The sequence below is a fragment of the Bubalus kerabau genome, chromosome 1 (genome assembly GCF_029407905.1).
Source record: "Bubalus kerabau isolate K-KA32 ecotype Philippines breed swamp buffalo chromosome 1, PCC_UOA_SB_1v2, whole genome shotgun sequence".
NCBI classification, from domain to species: Eukaryota; Metazoa; Chordata; class Mammalia; order Artiodactyla; family Bovidae; genus Bubalus; species Bubalus kerabau.
The window spans coordinates 55,442,467-55,469,465 of NC_073624.1; the positions used below are offsets into that span (position 1 = coordinate 55,442,467).

Here is a 26,999-nt window from a genome sequence, read left to right on the forward strand (position 1 = left end):
TTCCTGCATATTAGCCCATCCCCCTATTTTATTTTCTTCAGAAGGCTTAACTCTGCCTAAACTTACTTATATGTTTGCTGTCTGTCTTCCAGAATGGTAGCATGGTGGGGGAGGCAGGGTCCCCCCTACATCCCCATCACCACCTGGCACATAAGAAAGGTCTGCAGTAAGCATCTGCTATGGTATACTTTTAAGCAGTATCCCCCAGTTACTGAGTGTTGAACTATACTGCAAGAACTCTGCGTGCATGCTACCTCACTTCAGTCCTTTCGGATTCTGTAACCTTGTGGCTCCTAGCCCGCCAGGCTCCTCTGCCCATGGGATTCTCCAGGAATTCTCCTATCCCATGGACAGAGGATACAAGAATAGTGAAGTGGGTTGCCATGCCCTCCTCCAGGGCATCTTCCTAATCCAGGGATCGAACCCTCGTCTCTTATGCCTTCTGCATTGGCAGGCGGGTTCTTTACCACTAGCGCCACCTGGAGGGGGGGCGGCGCTCAGAGGGCAAAAACTCTGCTTAATGTTAAAGGTGTCACCTCATGTTTTCTCTTACCCACAGTCTTACTAAAACGTCCTGGTAAGGTGGCGCTACCATCCTCTTCCGCGTGCTCCCTCCCAGCAGAAATGTAAACAGCTCAGTGACACACTGGCTGCATTTCAACCCAGGTCGTGCTCTCACCTTTGCTCCTTAGCAACAGTGCCCAGTACTCACAACGTCGTTTCTTTGGTGGTTAGTAGAAAGGAACCCCTTCCCAAACATCAACTAAGAGACTGACTCTGCTTCTTATAATTTCATCAGGCAGCCACAGATTTACTCCAGTGGCAGAGAATCTGTGCCCAGGCTTTGGAGAGTCCTGGAAATGCCCAACCTGTCTAATCGCCAGGGCACAGGTGGTCCTGCCCTCCCTCGCTGGCCTTCCAACATCCCAGGAAGGCAGCCAAGTTCTGCCTCTCCGCGTCCGCCACACCTTCCCGGGCCGCTCCCCCTGACCCTCCCCTCTGGGTGGCCCAGGTCCCGACCCAGAGCCCTGTAGCGTCAGCACAACGCCCATCGCGGGGCGTTCCTGCGGCGGGTATGCGTCAGGAGACATCTTGGAGGCGCTCCTCCCTAAAGCCAGGTTAAAAACCTCAGCACCACGTGTTGCTTGCGCTGTTTGCAAATCTCCCTGCGGCTGACGGCAGGTAACTGTAGAGAAGGCCCGCGCTACGAACCAGCATGTCAGCTCTGGTCCTGGAGAGCGGAACCTTGGGCAGGAAACTCAGCGACTTTGGACAGGTGAGCCTGGGTTGGGGGGGGGGGGAGGCGCTTAGCTTCGCAGGGAAGGGAGTTTGCCCTCCTCCCGCCGTGGAGAGGTCAGAGCAGTGTTGGTGTTTCAAACTCCCATCAACTCACCAGGACACTGAAAGTTCATTTGAGGAGGATGGAAACGTTTAGGAAGTTGACAGATGACACATGTGCTAACATGTTTCCCAAGGACAGGACATCTAAGGTGACTTTCAGGGAATGAGCTGCAGGAGTTGGGGATCGGCTTTCAGAGCTGTCACGGATGGACTCGCTGTGTGTCTTTACACAAGTCTCTGTCGCCTTCTTTTTCTTCTGTACATTGGTCCTTAACAATCTGGAATGGGAGTTGGGGTCCATCCAGATTTACTCTTCTGTGATGTTTTACACGTGTTCTCAGCCAGGAATCAAAATGGCAAAATTGTAAGAAATTGTATCCTTTTTTTCACCTTTGGGAGAAAACGCGACATGAAGAGGTCCCAGACTTACTCCCACCTGGGGAAGGAGAAAATTAAACACAGAGGAAAATACTCGAGTCAGCCTTGAACTTGAAATGTAAGAGAACCTTAAATGTGGCAAGAATAATGACCAGGGTGCATTCTATTCTCTAGAAAGTGTTCCCTGTCCCTTGAGGTGAACAACTGCAGAGTACGTTCTTTAATTGGCTGGCCACATTCCCAGAATTTAGGGTTCAGACTTAAAGCCCACCCCTGGGAGATAAGGTGGGTCTATGGGGATTTGTCATCTGTAGGATTATTAAGAACAATTTAAAGACCAGGGGGGCTGGAGGACAGAGGATGATTGATGTTTTAGTATAACTAGAGAGTGCAGAAAAGTGGACTTTTTTTTTTTTTTTAATCCCAAGAGAAAGACTTCCTTTGGAAATGGTATGTAGGACTTGGGAGACAGAACTTCATGTTGAAGAGGGACGCCATGGGTGTCAGATCCCAGAACAGACCCCAGCTGTGCCATTATTTAGCTTCTGTGCTGCTGGCTGTGGGATCCCCGCAAGCACGGCAGGAGGTTAGGGGCAACAATCTGATTAGGGAGCCATGGGAACTGAAAACTTCATTTACAGAGCACTTAGAAGCCTAAGAACCACAAATTGTCACTATCAATGATGACGGGGGGTGGGAGGGTGGTGTTTAAAGAGGAAGGTTTAGAGAGTGCCCTGTAACACCTGTGTGTTGAAAGCAAGCTATTTAACTTTGCAAAGCTGCAAGTCTATTCATTTGGAAGGTTGGAATAAAAATACCCATATCCTAGAGTTAGTATGAGAATCAAGTGAAATAATATCTTTAAAGCTCTTAGCACACTTTCTGGAATATAGGAGAAGTGCCAGGGGTGTCTAGCCAGAAATGATTTGTTTGTTCAACAAAATGTGTCAGAATACTGGCAGGAGGAACACACACTGAGTCAAGCCTAGTGGCTGGTGGAGCTTCTCAGTGGAAAGGTGATGGGCCCAGGATCAGGTGACGTGGACTCTGTGTTTAGTTTGCTGATGTTGTGTATTATCAAGAAGTCCCCTCACTGGGTGAAGAGGCTCAGTTTGGGATCTGTAAAACAGGGGGAGGGGGCTGGGAGGTGGGGGAGGTGGGTAGAAAATAGTCTCTAGGAGGGCTTCCCTGGTGACTCAGATGGTAAAGAATCTGCCTGCCATGTGGGAGACCCAGGTTTGACCCCAGGGTCGGGAAGATCCCCTGGAGAAGGGAATGGCTACCCACTCCATATTCTTGCCTGGAGAATTCTGTGGGCAGAGGAGCCTGGTGGATTACAGTCCATGGGGTCGCAAAGAGTCGAACAGGACTGAGCTACTAATACCTTTGAGTCTCTAGGACTCCAGCTCTGACAATCTACAAAAAGACATATTTATACCTTCCTGAAGCTCTAACCCAGATAAGCAGAACGCCCTAGGTGTAGTCCAGATAGAAGGCTGATCTACACATGCAAGCACAACAATCCTGCAAGAGACGTCTGGCTCGTTCGTTCACTCAACTCAACAAAGACTTATTGAGCACCTACTCTAAGCTAGGCACAGCTAGCTGGTATAAAGTCTGCCCTGGTGAAACTTCAATTCTTTTGGAGGAGACAAACTGTAACATTTAACCAAATGAACATATAATTTCATGTGGAGGATAAGTGCTGTGAAGAAAAATAGAATGGGGTGACGGATTAAAAATGAGGAAACTCAGAAATCATAGCTCTAAATGGCACAGAGTCAGTGTTCAAACCCAGGTCTGACTCCAACACCCTGTGCTCTCCAACCACACTGCTTCCTCCTGTAGATAAATTCTGCAATATACAGGCTTAGTGTGTCCACAGCAGGATGTCTTCTCTTGTTTCTGGGTGTCTTACACTGTAGATGTGTGTTTGTATAATCACACATGTGAAAACACACCTCTGCCTATGACCCCCAAAAGCACTAAGGTCGACAGTGAGTACCCCTGGAATATCTTTGCTGTAGATTAATTGCTTGTAGTTATGAAAACTGCTCTTTTTCCAAATATATTAACAATAGAATGTATTTGTTAGACAAAAGCAAACTTATTTCTGTTGTTAAGTGTATTTCTCTGTTCAGTTCAGTCACTCAGTCATGTCCAACTCTTTGACACGTGCTACCATGGACTGTAGCATGCCAGGCTTCCCTGTCCATCACCAACTCAAACTCATGTCTATCGAGTTGATGATGCCATCCAACCATCTCATCCTCTGTTGTCCCCTTTTCCTCCTGCCTTCAATCTTTCCCCATCATCAGGGTCAGTTCTTTGCATCAGGTGGCCAAAGTATTGGAGTTTCAGCTTCAGCATCAGTCTTTCCAATGAATATTCAGGACTAATTTCCTTTAGGATAGACTGGTTGGATCTCCTTGCAGTCCAAAGGACTCTCAAGAGTCTTCTCCAACACCACAATTTAAAAGCATCAATTCTTCGGCACTCAGCAGAATATAGTCTTTATATTCCAACTCTCACATCCATACATGACTACTGGAAAAACCATAGCTTTGACTAGATGGACTTTTGTTGGCAAAGTAATGTCTCTGCTTTTTAATATGCTGTCTAGGTTGGTCATAGCTTTTCTTCCAAGGAACAAGCATCTTTTAATTTTATGGCTTCAGTCACCATCTGTAGTGATTTTGGAGCCCAAAATAATAAAGTCTGTCACTTTCCATTGCTTCCCCATCTGTTTTCCATGAAGTGATGGGACCGGATGCCATGATCTTAATTTTCTGAATGTTGAGTTTTAAGCCAACTTTTTCACTCTCCTCTTTCACTTTCATCAAGAGGCTCTTTAGTTCTTCTTCTCTTTCTGATGTAAGGGTGGTGTCATCTGCATATCTAAGGTTATTGATATTTCTCCCGGCAATCTTGATTCCAGCTTGTGCTTCATCCAGCCTAGCGTTTCTCATGTTGTACTCTGCATATAAGTTAAATAAGCGGGGTAACAATACATAGGCTTGATGTACTCCTTTCCCGATATGGAACCAGTCTGTTGTTCATTGTCCAGTTCTAACTATTGCTTCCTGACCTGCAAACAGATTTCTCAGGAGGCAGGTCAGGTGATCTGGTATTCCCATCTCTTGAAGAATTTTCCACAGTTTTTTGTGATCCACACAGTCAAACACTTTGGCATAGTCAATAAAACAAGAGTAGATTTTTTTTCTGGAACTCTCTTGCTTTTTTGATGATCCAATGGATGTTGGCAATTTGATCTCTGGTTCCTCTGCCTTTTGTAAGTCCAGCTTGAACATCTGGAAGTTCATGATTTGCGTACTGTTGAAGCTTAACTTGGAGAATTTTGAGTACTACTTTGGTGGCATATGAGATGAGGGCAGTTGTACAATTCTCAGTGATCAAAATTCTTTTCTTCTTGGTTGCTAGTAAAGATTTTTTTTTTCTCCCTGCTTTCTTTTCCGTTTCTAATTTTCTGTACCTTTATGCATCCTGAGTGTACATGTGTTTTTAAGTCAACTCACATATCTATTTGAAGCAAATAATTACAGGTTATGAGCCAGTTTAAACACATTCTGGAAAAGATTTGTCCAAGATCCCATGCTGATCCATAGAACAGTATTGGAATCAGAATCCACCCACGATCACATCATTTCACAAAATTCCATAAGCTTCCTTTCAGTTCAGGTCCCTCAAGCTTTGAAAAGGGGAGCTATTGTTCCAGTTGGGTCACTGGGATTTAGATTAAGGATTTTGGAGTTATTGGACTTAGGTTCATTTTACAGGCTCTGCCACTCATTAGCTGAGTGTCCTTGGACAAGCCATTTAATCTTGCTGAGTCTGTTTCCTCATTTCAAAATAATAAGGGTGGTGTCATCTGCATATTCAGGTTATTGATATTTCTCCCAGTAATATATATTATAATATATATATGCTGGTATATATATGTACTACAACTTTATCCATTCATCTGTCAGATGGACATATCAGTTGTTTCCAGGTCTTAGCTATTGTGAATAGTGGTGCTATGAATATTGAGGTGCATGTATTTTTTTGAAATATGGTTTTGTCCAGATATATGTCTAGGAGTGGGATTGCTAGATCATATGGCAATTCTGTTTTTAGTTTTATGAAGTACCTCCGTACTGTTCTCCATAGTAGGAGCCTGAGTTCTTAACCTGCCATGCACTGCCTGTGTGCTCTCAGGTGAGTCACTTTCTTTGGCCCATAGTTTCCCCAAAATGAGATTGTGGACAAGCCTATCTCTGTGAGTCAGTTATTCTCAAGTCCCATGTGGGCATCAGGAGACAAACAGAATACCTAGATTGAGGAGGGATTATTCACCTTGGCTGAGGAGTACAGAAGTTTTCTGAGAGAAGTACTACACATGGGGCTTTTGAGGAAGGGTAATGGATTTGAAAGGGGAAGAGGGTAGGATGCAGTGCATTTCCTGTAATGAGGTGTTGAAAGGGGAAGGAGGAAGTCAGTTTCTGGAAAGGAGTTTCCTGAGGGTGAATCTCAGGAGATGAGGCACCAACGAGACTTTTGAAAATTCGAAAGAGGTATTGTATATTGTTGGCTATGTTGTTCAGTTGCCAAGTCATGTCTGACTCCTTGCGACCCCATGGACTGTAGCCCACCAGGCTCCTCTGTCTATGGGGATTCTCCAGGCAAGAACACTGGAGTGGGTTGCCATGCCCTCCTCTAGGGGATCTTCCCAACCTAGGCATCGAACCTTGGTCTCCCACATTGCAGGCAGATTCTTTACTGTCTGAGACATCAGGGAAGCCCTAAATTCTGCTAGGAGCATCCAATCACTGCCAATCACTGAGGGCTGGATTGTTGTCAGTGTGAACCAAAGAAAGGCCTGACCCTGAGAGCCGTTTCTGGAGAAGGTCAGACTGGCTGGGTGGAAGTGGGGAGGTGGTGGCTGACAGAGTTCCATACATTCAGGTCTGAATTGCACTAGTCGTAGGTGACTTCTGTTGAAATGTTCTGTTTCCTGGAGGCCAACAGGAGAGGATAATGTTGCCAAGTGAACTAGAAATAGAAATGTTTCGTCATTTCAAGGAAACTGGGAAGAACTGAAGGCTTAGTGTTCTCTCCTAGGAAGAAGGCTGACATCAGAGACTTATTTGTGCGTCTCTGGCAGGGTCAGAGACAGAAAGTAGAGTCCACAGGAAGTTGTGATTCATGGACAAAGTGCTGGCATCCAGTGACATGGGCTCCACTGCTAACTTTGCAGCTCTGGATGAGTTATTTAAATTCTCTATAAGACTTCCTCTTGTCATCAATAAAAACGGCACTTGGAGAAAACCTATTTTCTAGATTGTTATCAAAATTAAATGAGATAATCCAAATCAAGTGTTTATTATAATGCTTAGGACAGTATACTAACCAGGTGGTACTAGTGGTAAAGAACCTGCCTGCCAGTGCAGGAGACATGAGACACAGGTTGTATCTCTGGGTTGGGAAGATCCCCTGTAGAAGGGCATGGCAACCCACTCCAGTATTCTTGCCTGGAGAATTCCATGGACAGACAATCCATGGGGTCACAAAGAGTCAGACATGACTTTATAGGGCTTTTAATATATGGTAGATCAAAAAAAATTTTTTAGAAAGATAGTACTGTGGTCCATACAAAGATATATAACAGTTTGGTCTTGCTATTCATCTAAGGCTCCCTCTAATCACACTTACTGATAATTCTGGTTCTTCCCCCACACTGTTTCAGGTGAGGTTCTGGGAAAATCTGAATTCTCTGAATTAAAAGAATTTCATCAGTGGCCACACAGGGATTAAAATGCCAAGTCACCAAGAGCCTACCCAGCACAGCCTTCTCACTGAGATAATGCAACATCCATTCCACTAATTTCATTAACTTGTTTACAAGAGAGTAATTGTTCTGCATGGAGTTTTTGTTCCCAGTTTTAGGTACATGATGTTTATTTGAAAGCACACATGGAACTTTGTGTATTATTGTAAAACCTAATTTAATCCTTAACTTTAAAATTTTAAGATTTTGGCCAACCCTTTCTAGAGTGGCAACCCTAGTCCCACCTTAATTTGCTGTCACATGGCTGGAGAAAATATTAGATCCTTGACATTCTTTGCTGTTTTAAGATGTCTATCTTCCAGTGGGTTAATTGTGTGCTCTTATGTATTCTGTGACTCCTTTTCAACAATTGGTATCTCAGATCCCAGCATCTGGGAACAAGTTAATGCTCCTGCGAGATCTTTACTGAAGGCCAAGAAATCTTTTGTGGGTATTTTTAATATTTCCATCATTTTGTATGCTTTTATTAATATTATATTTAAAATATTTTCTGTCTTTCTTTCATCATCTGAATACTGTTTTGATAGGGCTTGGCATGATTATACATTAGCCTGATTTCTCACATGAGGAAATTAAGAAGGTTAAGCTGTTGGTCCCAAAGTGCTCTGGTAGGTCAATGGAAGAGAGAGGATTCCAACCCATGTATTTGGAGCTAAAAGTCTGTGTGTGTTCTAATTTTAGTATTTTTTACCTTATGTTTCTCAGTGTTTTCCTGGGACAATTATTGAACCATCATACCACCTATAAGATCTTTTTCTACTTACCTTACTTGTTGTGTATGTGTCTATTACGTAAAAATTTGGGCTGCTGATGAATGGGGCATCCTCTTATTCATTTGTTTCTTTCAGATCCCTGATTGTACCTCGCACTTGTAAGTGTCACTGAAATGCAGTCTTTAGAGTGACTGGTGACATCAGTGAATAATTGTATGTGTGTTAATTACTCAGTTGTGTCTGACTCTGTGACCCCATGGACTGTAACTGGTCAGGCTTCTCTGTCTGTGGAATTCTCCAGGCAAGAATACTGGAGTGGGTAGTCATTCCCTTCTCCAGGGGACTCTTCTCAACCCAGGGGTTGAACCTGGATTTCCTGCATTGTGGGCAGATTGTTTACCATCTCAGCCACCAGGGAAGCCCCAGTGAATAATTAGAGTTTTCTGAAATTGAAATATGATCTATGAGCATCATTTAATGTTTCACTTTCCTTGATTCACTTATTTTCCCTTGCACATATACTTCTATATAGAATGTATGTAGCTCATTGTATTCCAAGGCTTAACTAGTAGAGAAAGTTCATGCTCACTTCTTTCTTGGAGGTTTCACAGGACTGAATTGTTGAGCTGTGAAAAAAACATTTTACCCAAGTGCATTTAATCCTATAGGAAACGAGCTATATTGAAGGCAACTCTGATCAAAATGCTGTATCGCTGATCTTCTCACTCAAAGAAGAAGTTGGTGCACTGGCCAGAGTTTTACGTTTATTTGAGGTAAGTGCTCTGTTCATTTCTGTTTTAAATAATGGCATAGCAGACTTCTGTGTTATCTTCTGGTTGGATGCAGTGAAAAGAACATAGAGTCTAGAACTGGAAGGCTTGATTTTCAGCTTAGGCTCTTACATTACCCAACTGTGTGATCTTAGATAAGTCTTTCATTGTCTGTGAGCTAAGGTTTCTCCATTTCATAATTAGGATCATTCAGAAGCATGGTTGCATACCAAGGAAGCCAACATTGGACTCCCTCTTCCTGTATCAAACTTGTTTTGAAGTAATTGAGTTGGCCTTCATATTTACAAGTCATACCACCTTCAGATTCAACTAAAATTTCTATCTGGGGTTGGTTGAATCCACAGATGTGCAGCTCACTGGTAGGGAGGACTGTATTCATTATACTAGTACTGCCATTTTATATAAGGGTCTTGAGCATCCAGGGATTTTGGTACCCATGGGGTCCTGGAATCAGTCCTCCATGGATACAGAAGGATGATTGTACTATTCTCTCAATGTTCCCAAAGCACTTTTTAACTGTGGACTATAGACTAACACTTTCACAGCACTTATTTACCTTGTGAAATGCATACATTTCTGATTGACCCCAAGGATTGTTTCTTCAGGCAGGGAACCTTGTGTGAGTCATCTTTATATCCTCTATAAGCTCAGTTTATATATATAAAGTGTTCAGTTAAGAATGAAATAATATATGGAATCTAGAAAAATGGTACAGATGAACCTATTTACAGGATAGGAATAGAGCTGCTGATGTAGAGAACAAGCATGGGACACACTGTGGGGAGGAGAGAGTGGGATGAATTGAGAGAGTAGCACTCACATATATACAGTACCATGTGTAAAACGATAGCTAGTGGGAAGCTGCTGCAGGGCACAGGGAGCTCAGCTCAGTGTTCTGTGATGACCTAGAGGGGTGGAATGCAGTGAGGGGTGGTTGGTGGGAAGGAGGCTTAAGAGGAAGGGGATATATGTATAGTTATAGCTGATCCACTTTGTTGTACAGCAGACACTAGCACAACTTTGTAAAGCAATTGTACTCCAATATAAAATCATAAATGAAAAAGGATGAAATTATATTTAAATGTGAGCAAAGGAAAATAGACTTTCAAAAATGTTTTTGCCCTGGATTGCAAGAAGAAATATTTTTGAACCAAATAATGTTTTACCCCTAGTACTTTAGGGGTGACTGTACCTGGTGACTGAATACATAAATAGGTGAAGAGACAGATCTCCCAGGCAGAAGAATGCCAAATAATTTAAACAGATACTCTGGAGTCAAAGAAGGAAAAGAATATAACTCTTCACTCCTTAGGTGTGGGCCATACAGAGTGACTTGATGAAATGGCCCTTCACCTCTGTGATCTTCTTTCCCTAAACCCATAACCCCAGTCTAACTATGAGGAAAACATCAGACAAATTCCAGTTAATGAACAGTGTACAGAATACTTGACTAGTACTCTTCAAAACTGTCAAGGTCATCAACAACTAGAAGTGTCTGGGAAGTTGTCCCAGTCCAAAGGAGCCTCAGGGGATTTGACAACTAAATATAATGTAGTGCCCTGAGTGCGATTGTAGAGCAGAAAGAGGACATGAGACACAAACTAAAGAAATTCAAATAAAGTATCGTCCTTAGTCTGTGAAAGTGTATCAACATCAGTTCATTAATTATAACACATGTTCAGTACTTATACATGACACTAATATTAGGGGAAATTGGCTGCAGAATATATGGGAATTCTTTCTACTAGCTTCTTACTTTTTTGTAAATCTGAAGTTGATCTAAAAAATAAAGTCTATTTTAATTAAATTAAACCTGGCTATCCAAAGTGAGGAAGAAAAATATCTGCCTGAGTGAGAGCAAGAAATGAGTGTAGAAAGGAGAGACAGAGAGGTTTCTGAATGGCAAGCTGATCCTGAGAAAGAATATATCTGTAAATACAGGAATGTCATATTTTTGCCTTTGTATTATATGGTTCATAAGCATTTTCCTTGTGAGAGTCAGAGCTTAAGGTTAATAAATTAAATAATAGTAAATTAACAGGATGTTTTCAACCTAATAAATAAGCCACAAGTAACTATTTACCAGGATGAAATGCACCCAAGAAACATGGACTGCACGTGGGATGGTTGAATGCCGAAGTTCATTGACTGTGACAGGTTGTTTAATGTGTGTCTTTGTTTACTCATCTGTAAACTGGAACTAATGATCCATACCTCCCTAGGTCCTGGAGATTGTATGTGCTACATAAAATGCATGGTATGACTCTGAGTCCACAGAAGATTCTCACATGATGTCTGTTCCTTTACTGCTTCCAACTGTTATCTATGAAACCCATGAGAAATCTTTGAGACTGTGTGAAGAGGAGAAAGATGTTAGAAGCCTAGAGATATTCAGGAGCCTTGATTTAAATTTTTTTCCCAAAAAAGTAAAAATAAAAAAAAATAGAATGAATGGCTTAGTGTGTATTGTGAGCATTTACAGCAAATTACAATGACCGAGAGTCAAGGCAGGACCATTTAAAAAAAAGCAGAATAGCAAAGAGCCAGACACGACTGAGCTAGTAATCACAGCAGAGTAAGCACAGCTTAGTAGAACCAAGGGGTTATGGTGGCCACAGTGTATTTGTATACTTCACATCTCTCATGATACCCTCAATGAGATGGAGAAGTAAGTGTTAGATACAAAGCCTTTAAATTGTATGCATGTGTGCTTGGTCGCTCAGTTGCGTCTGACTCTTTGTGACCTCATGCATTGTAGTGCACCAGACTCCTCTGTCCCTGGGAATCTCCAGGCAAGAATACTGGAATGGGTTGCCATGCCCTCCTCCAAGGGATCTTCCCCACCCAGGGATCAAACCTGTGTCTCCTGAATTGCAGACAGATTCTTTATTGCTGAGCCCGTGGGGAAGCCATTTATATTGTGTAGATGATGCTAAACTTCTGGATCATATAAAATGAAATCATTTTCTGCCAGAAAAAAAAAAAAAAGAAAAAAGAATAAGGATGAATCTAAACTACACTTTACGGCAGTATTTCCTAAACAATAGTCTATCAAATGCCACATATTATTAGGTGTTTCATTAGATGAGAGTTCCAAGGTTAAATAGGGTTGGAAAATTCTGCATCTAGATTTTGGAGACCCCTCATGCTTGTGAAAATATTAAAGAGTTTGGAAAGCCCTGCAGAGTGGAAACTTATTCAGTGTTACCTTACTCAGCATTTCCCAAATGTTTTTGACCATGGAACCTTGTTCAAGAAAGACACATTACCATTTTGCAGGCACTAGTATCCCATTGAACTTATGCTATTATAGAGTTAGGAGCTCCTGACTCTCAGTTATGAGTGAGATTTGGGACCCACAGCATTGGGATTAAGACCATGTTGTCTGGAACCAAACTGTTTGGGTTGAAAATCCAGTTGTGCCACCTGTGAACTGGGTAACCTTAGGAAAGTTATTTATCTTCTTGGTGACTTAGTTTCCTCATGTTTAAACTGAAGGTAATAAGATTTTTTTGTAGGGCTGTTGTGAAAATTAAATGAATTAATACAGGCAAAGTACTTAATGATAGTATCTATCACATAGTAAGAGCTCAATAAATGTTTGCTCTCATTATTTCTATGCAGTATCATTTTGGAGAGTCATGGAGCATCAGAGACTTACATTCTTGGCTCTGTGACAGATAGCTAAAGGATTAAGATTAAGGTTAATTGACTTGAAAAGGGATTATGGGGTAAGGAAACAATAATTTCATTCAAATATTTGAAGTGCCATCATGGAAAAAGAATGGGGCTTCCCGGGTGATTCAGATGGTAAAGAATCTGCTTGTAATGTGGGACACCTGGGTTTGATCCCTGGGTGGGGAAGATCCTCTGCAGAAGGGAATGGCTACCCACTCCAGTATTCTTGCCTGGAGAATTCCATGGACAGTGGAGCCTGGCAGGCTACAGTCCATGAGGTCAAAAAGAGTCAGACAGAAGAATACTGTTTATTTTTTGTTACTTCACAGGCAAAAGTACAAAGCATGAAATTACAGGGAGCATATTTCAAATCACTTAAAGGCATCATCTCTACTGTATAAGAGAACTGGAAGACATTGATTTCAAGCATTATTACTATCAAAACAGCTAGTAAAAGGCAGGGCAAAATCAATGCAAAAATTATGGTATAAATAATCTTACCTTTCCTTAATAAAGACAAAGGAAAAATCCATTCTAGTTCCTCCAAAATTGGCAATGGAGGAGAAATGTTATATGGCAGAATCACCTGCACCTGTGAGTACCTTGCTAGGTACTCTTGTAGTCACCTCCATCCTTAATGAGCACGACTGTCTTTGCCGTAGCTGATTAACACCAAAGTCATCATCCCACTAAGTGGTGATACTGCCTGCCAGTGGGCTCATGGTCTATTAGACCTCAGCTAGTAATAGCATCAGAATGCAATGCAAACCTGGAGAGGTGGGATGTGTGGCAGTGGGAGGGAGGCTCAAGAGAGAGGGGATCTATCTATCTATCTATATATATATATATATATATATATAGGAAGTGAGAAATAGATTTAAGGGCCTAGATCTGATGGATAGAGTGCCTGATGAACTATGGAATGAGGTTCGTAACATTGTACAGGAGACAGGGATCAAGACCATCTCCATGGAAAAGAAAGCAAAAAAGCAAAATGGCTGTCTGGGGAGGGCTTACAAATAGCTGTGAAAAGAAGAGAAGCAAAAAGCAAAGGAAAAAAGGAAAGATATAAACATCTGAATGCAGAGTTCCAAAGAATAGCAAGAAGAGATAAGAAAGCCTTCTTCAGCAATTAATGCAAAGAAATAGAGGAAAACAACAGAATGGGAAAGACTAGAGATCTCTTCAAGAAAATCAGACATACGAAAGGAACATTTCATGCAAAGATGGGCTCGATAAAGGACAGAAATGGTATGGACCTAACAGAAGCAGAAGATATTAAGAAGAGGTGGCAAGAATACACAGAAGAACTGTATAAAAAAGATCTTCATGATCCAGATAATCACGATGGTGTGATCACTGACCTAGAGCCAGACATCCTGAAATGTGAAGTCAAGTGAGCCTTAGAAAGCATCACTACAAACAAAACTAGTGGAGGTGATGGAATTCCAGTTGAGCTATTCCAAATCCTGAAAGATGATGCTGTGAAAGTGCTGCACTCAATATGCCAGCAAATTTGGAAAACTCAGCAGTGGCCACAGGACTGGAAAAGGTCAGTTTTCATTCCAATCCCAAAGAAAGGCAATGCCAAAGAATGCTCAAACTACAGCACAATTGCACTCATCTCACACGCTAGTAAAGTAATGCTCAAAATTCTCCAAGCCAGGCTTCAGCAATATGTGAACCATGAACTTCCTAATGTTCAAGCTGGTTTTAGAAAAGGCAGAGGAACCAGAGATCAAATTGCCAACATCCGCTGGATCATTTAAAAAGCAAGAGAGTTCCAGAAAAACATCTATTTCTGCTTTACTGACTATGCCAAAGCCTTTGACTGTGTGGATCATAATAAACTGTGGAAAATTCTGAAAGAGATGGGAATACTAGACCACTTGATCTGCCTTTTGAGAAATTTGTATGCAGGTCAGGAAGCAGCAGTTAGAACTGGACATGGAACAACAGACTGGTTCCAAATAGGAAAAGCAGCACGTCAAGGCTGTATATTGTCACCCTGCTTATTTAACTTATATGCAGAGTACATCATGAGAAACGCTGGACTGGAAGAAACACAAGCTGGAATCAAGATTGCCAGGAGAAATATCAATAAACTCAGATATGCAGATGACACCACCCTTATGGCAGAAAGTGAAGAGGAACTCAAAAGCCTCTTGATGAAAGTGAAAGAGGAGAGTGAAAAAGTTGGCTTAAAGCTCAACATTCAGAAAACGAAGATCATGGCATTCGGTCCCATCACTTCATGGCAAATAGATGGGGAAACAGTGGAAACAGTGTCAGACTTTATTTTTCTGGGCTGCAAAATCACTGCAGATGGTGATTGCAGCCATGAAATTAAAAGACGCTTACTCCTTGGAAGGAAAGTTATGACCAACCTAGATAGCATATTCAAAAGCACACACATTACTTTGCCAACAAAGGTTCGTCTAGTCAAGGCTATGGTTTTTCCAGTGGTCATGTATGCATGTGAGAGTTGGACTGTAAAGAAGGCTGAGCGCCGAAGAATTGATGCTTTGAGCTGTGGTGTTGGAGAAGACTCTTGAGAGTCCCTTGGACTGCAAGGAGATCTAACCAGTCCATTCTGAAGGAGATCAGCCCTGGGATTTCTTTGGAAGGAATGATGCTAAAGCTGAAACTCCAGTACTTTGGCCACCTCATACGAAGAGTTGACTCGTTGGAAAAGACTCTGATGCTGGGAGGGATTGGGGGCAGGAGGAGAAGGGGACGACAGAGGATGAGATGGCTGGATGGCATCACTGACTCGATGGGCGTGAGTCTGAGTGAACTCTGGGAGTTGGTAATGGACAGGGAGGCCTGGCGTGCTGCGATTCATGGGGTCGCAGAGAGTCAGACACGACTGAGCGGCTGATCTGATCTGATCTGATATATATTGGACTTCCCTGGTGGTTCAGACAGTAAAGCGTCTGTCTACAATGTGAGAGACCTAGGTTCGATCCATATACTCACAGATGATTCGTATTTTATAGCAAAAGCCAATACAACATTATAAAGCAATTATCCTCCAATTAAAAAAATAATAATACAAAAATAAATAGACATTCATTAATTCAAAAAAAGAGAATGCAATAGGCTTGATATTTGCATTGGAGATACAGAGGTATGGTGTTTACACACATTGGTTGTGTGGTGATGGAGGCAGTGAGGCAGATGGTTTCGTGGATTGGGGCCAAACAATTAGGAACATACTCAAACCTCTGTCTGCTAACCCCAAAAAATCCCACTGTCTTGAGTACATTGATCTTTCAATTCTCTGCATTTTCCAAAGTTCTCTTTATTTTTAGCTTCTACTCTCTCATGTCCTGTGCCTACTTAGAAAAATAGTCTCCTGAGAGCCTTTATTGCAAGTGGCTTAGTAATGGGCTATAAAATTAGAATCAAACTCCTGGGGGAAGTTGCAGAGAAGAGGTCTCCCTTCCTCTGCCAGAATTCCACTAATCATTTTGCCTCGAATTCCCTAAGGACAGGAATAAGCCATCAGGCGCATATACAGAGCTCTGAAGTGCATGATGAGTGTGCTCAGTTGTCCTCATTTAAGGATGGAGACACACAGGTTCAGACTAAGCAAGCTGCCCAGGGCTAGACTCTTAGAGCTAGAAAATCCTTCCAAGTTCACCCTCCATTTTCACAGTAGATTTGAAAACAAATCTATATATGTGTTTACAGTCTAAATGTTTACAAGTACAGTCTATATTTTTCACAGTCACTTTCTGTGTTCCCTCTCTGCCCAGATGACCCACATCCCACACTCATAAGATACTCAATCAGCTCATACTGTCTCATTCATGCATTCCATTAACCTTCTGTGAGTATCAGCTGTTATCAGACCATATATAGGTGCTGAGGAGACCAGGATGAGTGAAGCAGTCATTCTCTGCATCTGCAGAACATGGAGAAGCTCAGGCTTCCATGAGCATTCTTAATCTAGGCTGGGGGAAAATTTTGTTAAGAATTTTCTTGCAGACATAATGTTTAAGCTGAAACCTAAAGGACTGACTAGTAAGGTAAATGGGGGAGTAAATTCCAGAATGAAGAGACAAATGACTTGAGGGGAGAGAATAAATGCATGGCCAGGTCATGGAATCCTTGAATCCTTTACCATCCACCAACCTCAGTGTTCCTGGGAACAGAGGCGGGGTTGCAGAGGAGAGGTTTGGCAGATAATAAGATGTTTACTACTCTCAAGTTTGGACTTTAGGTCCTGCCTGTGACTCCTGGGTCTGGTGAGCAGGACAGCATCAAGACTGAATCACGAGGGTTCCTTTTATTCTTTTCGCCTTGGTGCAGAGCAGTTGTGGCAGTAACATGTTTACAGGGAACATTCCATCTTTAATCAAAATAAGAAGAGCATTGCGTTTCACTGGGGAAAAGTTCTTACAACCCAGATGACTTTTTCATCTTATTTAAACCCCCAAATATAGATAATGATATAAAGAATGTCCATGTAACTCACTTCCTGTTTAAGCAGTAAATCATTACAGGAATGACTTAAATCCCGGGTACCCCTTCCCCATGTACCTCCCTCCTCAGAAGTAGCTATTAATCTGAATTTGATACATATTATTCCCATGCATCTTTTAAGACTTTGTTATATAAAGATATCCATTAGGATATATGGCATGGTCTTGCAAGTTTTGCTTTTTTGAAGTAAAGTTGATTTACAATGCTGTATTAATTTCTGGTATACAGCAAAGCAATTCATTTGTATATGAACATATATACTTTACGTATATAGACTTCATATTCTTTTCCATAATGGTTTATCACAAGATATTATATATAATTCCTTGTGCTATACAGGACGTTGTTGTTTATCCTGTAAGCTTTTAATCTTCATAAGATTGGAATCATATTGTAATAGTCCGTCTGCAGTTTTCTTTTTGGGGAGAAGAAGGGGGACATTGTTTTTGAGATTTGTGCATCTATTTCTGCTCATTCATTTTTTTTCCCCTCTCTATTTTCCATTGTATGACTATACTTTATTTCTTATTGATGGATCTTTAGCTTGCTTCTCTTGTGTGTCCATGCAGATGGTTCTGCCTCAAACATTTTGATAGGTTTGATGATCCAGTTATTGAATAGAGGAACCTCAAATGGAAAACTGGCACTGTTTTCAGCTGTTCACCTGTTCAAAACCAGGCATATTTGAGAAACAGTAGCATGAAGCTGACTTTCTACACTTTCATCATAAAGTTCAGTCCCACGTTGTGAAAATGTAGACGGAGTGCTATGGTCCATTGATGGCACGTGGGTTGTCATTGCTCATGGATAGCTTAGACTGAAACAGGCCACTGGACCATTTCGATTTTATCTCTTCGGTGCAAAAAAAAAAGGGGTGGGGATAGAAAGGGTAACCTGGGACAGGACAGCTCTTTCCTGTAAAGCCTTGAGAAGAGCCTGGATTAAGCTGCTAGCCCGGTTCTTCCCCAGGAAAGGGGTTCCCTCTGAAATGGACACAGTTCCAACCACATGGAGGGGAAAATGGGGAAGAAATAACCCAACAAAGAGGGACAAGACCGAGGGAGGGAAAGACCAGGAGCTGACCACAGAGATACTCCCAGGGGAGGTGAGACTGGGATCCTAAAAGATGGTTTCCAGGGAGTGAATCCTGAAAGTTAACTTGAACCTGCCTGAGAATGCACCCCTAGCGTGGAGTGGGGGAGGGTCTTGAGCTTACTCTAGACTTTAATAATTGTGCTGCTCCTGCTTTCCTGAATGTTTTTGGTTTCCTATTTAGCCCAGTGGGTTTAATTTTTAGACTCTTAGTCAGCTGGGGCTGTTACTGGACCTCTCACAAGAAGAGATCAGTAAAATACACAAGAAGCCCTGCCTGTACCTCTGTGAGACTTCTCTATTTTTCTAACTGTTATTTCTCACCCCAGATGTTGTGGCCATCCCCAGACTGTTTCTGCTTTTGTCCCATTGCAGTCTTTCTTCTTTTTTTGTGCCCCACGGTTTGTGGGATCTCAGTTCTCTAACCAGGGATCGAACCTATGCCCTCTGCAGTGGAAGTACAGAGTCCTAACCACTGGATCACCAGGAAGTCCCCAGTCTATCCTTAAAATACCTGCCAGAGTCTTCACTGAAAACATGAGTCAAAATCTCTCTCTCCCTCTGTCGTACTACCTCTCATAGCACAATGGCAACCCACTCCAGTATTCTTGCCTGGAAAAGCTGCAGTCCATGGGTTCGCTGAGAGTCGAGCACGACTGAGTGACTTCACTTTCACTTTTCACTTTCATGCATTGGAGAAGGAAATGGCCCACTCCAGTATCCTTGCCTGGAGAATCCCAGGGATGGATGAGCCTGGTAGGCTGCTGTCTATGGGGTCACACAGAGTCAGACACGACTGAAGCGACTTAGCAGCAGCAGCAGCAGCATAGTTGATTTACAGTGTTGTGTTAGTTTCAGGTGTACAGCAAAGGGTTTAAGTTACATAAACATATACATATGCAATACATAGACATATACAATACATATACATATATTCATTCTTTTTTCAGGTGAAAGTGAAAGTCTTTCGGTCGTGTCTGACTCTGCGACCCCATGGACTATACAGTCCATGGAATTCTCCAGGCCAGAATACTGGAGTGGGTAGCCTTTCCCTTCTCCAGGGGATCTTCTCAATCCAGGGATCAAACCCAGGTGTCCCCCATTGCAGGCAGATCCTTTACCAGCAGAGCCACAAGGGAAGCCCAAGAATGTTGGAGTGGGTAGCCTATCCCTTCTCCAGTGGATCTTCCTGACCCAAGAATTGAACCAGGGTGTCCTGCATTGCAGGCAGATTCTTTACCAACTGAGCTATCAGGGAAGCCTTTTTCAGATACTTTACCTTTATAGGTTATTACAGAATATTGAGTAGAGTTCCCTTTGCTTACAGTAGGTCCTTGTTGTTTATCTATTTTATACACAGCTTCTTAACGTCACTCCAAGTGAAAACCAAAGTTAAGATGATGGCTGATAGGTTACTCTTGGCTGCTTCTCTGCCTCGTGGCCTACTGCCCCCTGCCCCCTGCTTATCTGCGCCTGTCACACTGGCCTCACTGCTGGTCTTCAGTCACACTGTGAAATGGCTGACCCCAGCACCCTTCCACTTGCTGTTCCCTTATGACTTGCTTCCTCACTGATTTTAGGTCTAGGCCTACATGTCACCTGTTTATTTTTTGGGGATTTCACGACCCCATTGTTTAAAATGGCACCTAGATTGAACCTCTGGAATAGTCTGTCCTTCTTCCTTGCTTATTTGTGTATGTTCCATCTGAAGACTGTATATTTTATGTATTTATCATAGTTATTATTTGTGTCTTCCTTCCAGAATGTAAGCTCCAGGAGGGCAGGGGTTTTTCCTGCTGTCTGTTCTTATAGCCCAGTGCTTAGGGCAGTGTTTGGCACCAGGAAGGTGTTGGATTGAATGAGTTATGAAAGGCTCCTGTCCGTTTACCTGAGACCAGTGATGTGGACCATCATCTGTGACTGTCTTTGATGTTGCCTCCCACCCCAGAAAGCTCTGAAACAGACAAGGACATAACTTCATTTGAGCTTATGCCAAGGCAACAGCCTGTAGGGGGTCCAAGAATTCAAGAAGCTCCACTTTTCCAGTCTAATCTCATCTGAAAATATGCTCAGCATTTCATTCTCCTTTTGGAAACATACTTTCAGGGAAAAATCTGAGAAGAGCTTAAAGTACAGCAAATATTAAAGGGGAAGTGACTCGTCAACTTAATGTGTTTCAGTTTCCAGGAGAATAATATCTGTGCCAGGTTGAGAAAGGTAGGGCATACTGACTTCTTACTGAGTAACTGTGATTGAAGCCACAATGGTGCAAGGTGCTCTCTCTTGCTAATGCTCATTAAGCTGCCAGATAATATGATTTTTATATTAAACATGGAAAATAAAAATTCATAATGGCTAACGTATCCAAAGGTAGTGAGTACAGAACAGAATTTGAACTCAGATTAGTCCCAAAGCCCACCCCTTTTGCGTTATCATTCTTCTTTCCTTGAGAAATGAAGTGGAAGAGGAGAGGAAGGAGCTTGAGTTCAAGAAAAGGTCCAGAAGCACAAATCCATTTTTCACATTTCGTCATATTCATTCTGTATTTCATCTACTTGTGATGAATCCCCCTTTAGGAAGATTTTCCTCATGGATGGGAGCACAAAAGGGTTTCTGGTCAATCCTTGTTAAAATAGACCATTCTTTTCACTTTGCTTTTTTCTGGCCCCCACACTCTGTTCAAGAGTCCTGAGTCATCAGGTTGTTGCACTGCCTTTTTGTATGCAGAAATTAACTACTGGGCAAATTGTGAAATTGTCTTTGCAGTGTTGAACTCTAACTTTTCTTGCCTCTGCCAAAATGTCCATGAAGACGTGATGAGTGTGCATGGGTCAATTTTTAACTTGAATAGAGCCCTCGTTTGAAAATACAAATTCAGGGACTTGCCTGGCTGTCCGGTGGTTAAGACTCTGTGCTTCCACTGCAGGGGGTATGGATTCAATCCCTGTTGGGGAACTATGATTCCACATGCCACATGGCATGGCCAAATAAATAATAATAATAATTCATTTCTTAAAAGGTAACTATGATCATATTCAGTTTGGTGGTTCATTTCTAAAGCATTTCTTAGCAACCAAAATTATTGGTATCTAAGGATCCACACTATTAAACCAGAGAAACACCACTAAGGAAATTGCATGCTAAGCTAGAGAACTAATTGATTCAAATGGGAAAAAAATCATCTGAAGAATTTAGCTGGGTGATCTTAGCCAGAAATTTCACTCACATTAAAAAGATACGTGGATGAAACTGGAGCCTATTATACAGAGTGAAGCAAGCCAGAAAGAAAAACACCAATACAGTATCAGTTCAGTTCAGTTCATTCGCTCAGTCGTGTCTGACTCTTTGCGACCCCATGAATTGCAGGACGCCAGGCCTCCCTGGCCATCACCAACTCCCGGAGTTCACTCAGACTCACATCCATCGAGTCGGTGATGCCATCCAGGCATCTCATCCTCTGTTGTCCCCTTCTCCTCCTGCCCCCAATCCCTCCCAGCATCAGAGTCTTTTCCAATGAGTCAACTCTTCGCATGAGGTGGCCAAAGTACTGGAGTTTCAGCTTTAGCATCTAACGCATATATATGGAATTTAGAAAGATGGTAACGATAACCCTGTATACGAGACAGCAAAAGAGACACAGATGTATAGAACAGTCTTTTGGATTCTGTGGGAGAGGGTGAGGGTAGGATGATTTGGGAGAATGGCATTGAAACATGTATATTATCATGTGTGAAACGAATCGCCAGTCCAGGTTCGAAGCATGATACAGGATGCTTGGGGCTGGTGCATTGGGATGACCCAGAGGCATGGTATAGGGAGGGAGGTGGGAGTGGGGTTCAGAATGGGGAACATGTGTACACCTGTTCATGTCAATGTATGGCCAAACCAATACAATATTGTAAAGTAATTAGCCTCCAATCAAAATAAATTTATATTAAAAAAAGATATATTTTAATTTTCGTTGCATGGGTAATAGTATGAAACTATTGGGAAAGAAATGGAAGTTACACATAATCTTGTCATAACATCATGATGCCTTTCATTCTAGCCTTTTTTCCTTGTGTTGGACAGACGTTTTAAAACATATTTTAATTATCTATTACATACCTATATCCATCATAAGTATTTTCCCAAGGGTCTGTCATTTAAAAGAGAAAGTTAAATTTTAGTAATAAGTATTGTTTTTCGAAAAGTTGAACTGTGATCAAAAAGAAAATAGAGACAAAAAACACCCTGAGGCCCATCACTGGAGTTATTCAGTCGCTAAGTCATGTCCAACCCTTTGTGACCTCACGGGCGACTTCCCTGTTCTTCACTGTCTCCTGGAGTTTGCTCAAACTCATCACTGGAGATCATCACTGTGGGAGTGCTTACTGGCACTTTGTTTTATGCATGTTGTTAGTTTCTTTTTAATGGTTTCAGGATCTCCAGTGAATGATTATAGACTACAGTCCATCTAATATCCCACTATTATGTGGTCGGCTTACAAATTTTGGTAAAAAGTTCTCCCATAAGTTAGGTCTCTAGAATTATAAAAACTGAGCCACGGGGCATACTTTGTTTTTATTTTTTTTAATTGAAGCAAAATTGCTTTGCAGTGTGTTTGTTTCTGCTGCACAATGAAGTGAATCAGCTGGAAGTATACGTACATTCCCTTCCTCTTGAGGCTCCCCCTCCTTCCCTCCCTTCCATCCCACCCCTCTCAGTCATCACAGAGCACTGAGCTGAGCTCCCTGTGCTGTACAGAAGCTTCCTACCAGCTATCTGTTTTACTCATGGTAGTGTACATACAGCATACACTGTCTTCTGGCTGTTTCCAAGGTGAGAGGCTTCTCCCTGGGTAGTGGTGTTGTGTTAGGAGGGGTGGGATAGAAGTGGGGAAACTCAATCAGCGTAGTTTCTGCCTTCCAGCCTTTAAAAATTTTTTTTCACTCTACACCCCTTCCCACCTCCTATACCACCCGCCCTCCCTTGCTGTCCCACAAATGAACATGGCCAAGGTGCATCCACTCCTATTTCTTGGCTTTGCTGTTTTTCCTCTGCTCTTAACAAGGCAGGAATTGGTTAAAGTTTAAAGTTACTTTAAACTTCTTTTAAAGTTTCAGCTTAGGTCAATAGGTGGAGCTTAACCATTTGCTTTCATCCAGAGCCAAGAAGGATGACATTGCTTTTTGTTTTCATTAGGAAGTCACCTCTATTTGCAAAGAAAGCTTTAGAGCAACTGCTATCTGGTCTTCCTTCCTCCACGTGATCTTCTCTCTCTCTGGTCAGGAGTCCGCACATTGGGTTACCTGGTCAGGGGTATGTTCTTCTGCAGCTGGTGCCCATGTATAATGGCTTCATCATGTACCCCTGAGAATTATGGGGAAGAAGGAGCAGGAAGCAGTGCCTGTGTAGGATTGCTTCTTATTGTGTTTACTCCCATGGTGTTTTCACTTTGAGGGACTTGGCATACTAGTAATAAGAATGATGAGACCTGGTATTTGTGGGATGCTCATCATATCCCTGGCAGGACAGGGTGTGTGGTTAAAAGACCAATGTCTGAGGTTAGAGAAAATGAGCTTCTCTCTCCAGACACTTTTTTTTTTTTAAATAGGTGTGTAATTGCTTTGGGCTTCCCAAGTGGCCTCCCTGGTGGCTCAGATGGTAAGAATCTGCCTACAATGCAAGAGACCCGAGTTCCATCCCTGGGTTGGGAAGATCCCCTGGAGAAGGAAATTGCAACCCAATCGAGTATTCTTACCTGGAGAATCTCATGGACAGAGGAGCCTGGCGGGCTATAGTCCATGGGGTTGCAAAAGAGTTGGACATTACTTAGCAACTAAACAACACTAATTGCTTTACAATGTTGTATTAGTTTCTGCTGTACAATGCAGTGAATCAGCTATATGTATACATATATCCCCTCCCTTTTGGACCTCCCTGCTACCTGGCATCCCCCATCCCAGCCATCTGGGTCATCACAGAGCACCGAGCTGAGCTCCCTGTGTTACACAGCAGCTTCCTCTCTGGCCCCTTTTAACAAAGCATCTTTGTCTCTAATTTCATTCTTTACATCTTCCTTAACCTCTACAAAGGATTCTTGAGAAGGTCACAGAAAATAATTTGAAACTGTAAAGTGATATTATTTGAATATCATTACTGTATTTAAGTATCATTACTGTAATTATCCATGTGCTCTTCAACCATATGCCACTAACCATCAAGGAAAAAGATACACTTCTTGAACTCTAAGGTTGATGAATTTCATTTCTTTGCAATTATAGAATTATTCAAGTTAAGCGTTTTTTTCTGGGTACATTTTGTCCATTTTAATGTTTGGAGAAATCCTCTTTTAAAGAAAAATTAATAAAGAGGATAGTCCTTGATTTTCTTCACAAAGAACAGTACTGTCAATGAAATCAGAGTTTTGAATAAGTAATAATGAAAACCACACATTGAAATTTGAGGGCCAGTTTAAGTAAGTGACTCTTTTTTTACTGATGAACTCTGTAAGGGCTAAAGTATCACTAGCTAGAGACATTGTAGTTGAGAAGCTGTATTAAGTGATTATTATTTGTGACATTTAATGCACATGAGTCTTCCCTTCTCAATGAGACTTCATGTGTCCATTCTATTAAATACTGCAAACTGCCCAGTTGCACTCCAAACTGCCTGTTCCCTTCACCCTGCTCTGCATTGTATTTTTCCCTAGGCTTTATCATTATAATACATAAATCAGTTATCTTTTTTGTTTGTTGTTTGTATCTTCAAAACTTGAATGAAAACTCTATTAAAGGAAAATATCTTTGTTTTGTTCACTACTGTATCCCAGCCACTTAGAAAGTGACCAGTACCTGGAAGGTGCTACATATACATTTGTGGCATAACCGGAATGAAAAGTAATTATATAAAAATATGAGTGGTATTTATACTGGATAAAATAAAATTTTAACTGAGCATGTTTTAGGTACCTGACAGTCTGTATGTATCATCTCATCCAGTGTTTCCTACAAATTTATGAACCAGGTACCATGAATACCTGGAGAAGGGCATGGCAGCCCACTCCAGTATTCTTGCCTGGAGAATCCCATGGGCATAGGAGCCTGGCAGGCTGCACTCCATGGGGTGGCAAAGAGTCGGACATGACTGAATGCCTAAGCACCACAAATACCCACAAAATTACAGATGGAGAAACTGATGGTTAGAAATATAAAAGTACATTTTCTAAGGTCTCATAGCTGATATAGTTAAGAACTTTGATTTAAACCCAATAAGCCTGACTCTTGTGGACTCTATCCAAGCAGAACAGTGTTGCTTCTGTGTACCAAACTGAAATCTTATGTTTGCAATTCTAGGCCTTGAGCAGATTTCCACGTGATTAAGTTCTGTGACATTTGAACTATTTCCCCAACATTTGGTTTGTTATTTGGTTTTGCAGAAGAAAAAGTAAAAAATTTTTGCTGTGTTAAAGGCTTTCTTCTACTCTTATATTGGACAAAAAAAGGAAGAAAGAAAAAAAAAAAACAAACTCTTCTTCCTCACTTCTCCACATTCCGTTGTGTTTGCTCTGGTTTTGCGTTTGGTCTGTGTCAGTTCCAGTTACTGTCCCCTTCATACTCCCTTAACTTCTCTTTTCTAGGAGAATGATATAAACCTGACCCACATTGAATCAAGACCTTCACGTTTAAGGAAAGACGAGTATGAATTTTTCACCAATCTGGATCAACGCAGCGTGCCTGCCCTGGCAAACATCATCAAGATCTTGAGACATGACATTGGTGCCACTGTGCATGAGCTTTCCCGGGATAAGAAGAAAGACACAGGTGAGAGACAGGAATTTCACAAGGTAAATAACTCTACATCCTCACCATAAAATAACGGCAAAGAAGGACTTGCCTGGGAGCCCAGTGGTCAGGACATTGCCTTCCAATGTAGGGGGTGCCAGTTCCATCCCTGGCTGGGAAGCAGGGATTTCATATGCCTTGTGGCCAAGAAACCAAAATGTAAAACAGAAACAATATCGAAACAAATTCAATAAAGATTTTAAAAATCATGCTCATGCTAGGTTGCTTCAGTTGTGTCTGACTCTGTGCAATCACATGAAAAAAACTTAAAAAAAAATAATGTTAAAGGTAATCTCAACCATGAAAGACCAGGATTTAGTGAGAGGATGTAGTTTAGGGATGCAGAATAGTGCCTGTCATAGTTAGACATTTAATAGCTGTTCCTTTTCCCCTTCCTCAAGATAGCTGTTTCTTATATTTAGTTGTCTTTAGTTGCCTTCTACTGCAATTTTTATACATTTTTCATTGGTGGATTTTTATGCTCTCAAAATTTCTCAGTCTCTAGAGGTAGGATGATTAGGGTGTCCAGGGTGCTTTCTATTTAAATATAATATCAGGACAAGTTCTTTAGCAATCTGTTGCGTCTCATGGTCTCTCCCCATGTGCTTCTCATGAGCTGGAGCTCTTTAGTTCCTTGTTCTTAGGACTTTCATTGTCTCTTCCGCTAGATTACAAGCTCCTCGTAGGCAGGGAGAGTCTCTTACCTACATTAATATCCTTAGAGTTACATAGCTCTCAGCAATTATTTGTGCATGAATGACTAAACAGAGCAATTGTCAAGACTTGCTCTGCCCACTTGTTTACTTACTGAAATTGCTACCGAATCCAAACTGGTTCTGCT

At 41.8% G+C, this 26,999-nt stretch overlaps 1 protein-coding gene across 1 annotated transcript in view; it reads left to right on the top strand.

Annotated features, from left to right (window-relative positions):
• The first annotated feature begins 1,025 nt into the window (after nt 1–1,025).
• PAH (phenylalanine hydroxylase) overlaps nt 1,026–26,999 on the top strand; it is an 89,165-nt gene continuing 63,191 nt past the window's right edge. The window contains exons 1-3 of the mRNA XM_055566200.1: nt 1,026–1,276; nt 8,949–9,053; nt 25,954–26,137. Of these exons, the coding sequence (XP_055422175.1) occupies nt 1,217–1,276; nt 8,949–9,053; nt 25,954–26,137 (349 nt within the window). The 5' untranslated portion in view covers nt 1,026–1,216. The remainder of the gene's footprint in view (nt 1,277–8,948; nt 9,054–25,953; nt 26,138–26,999) is intronic.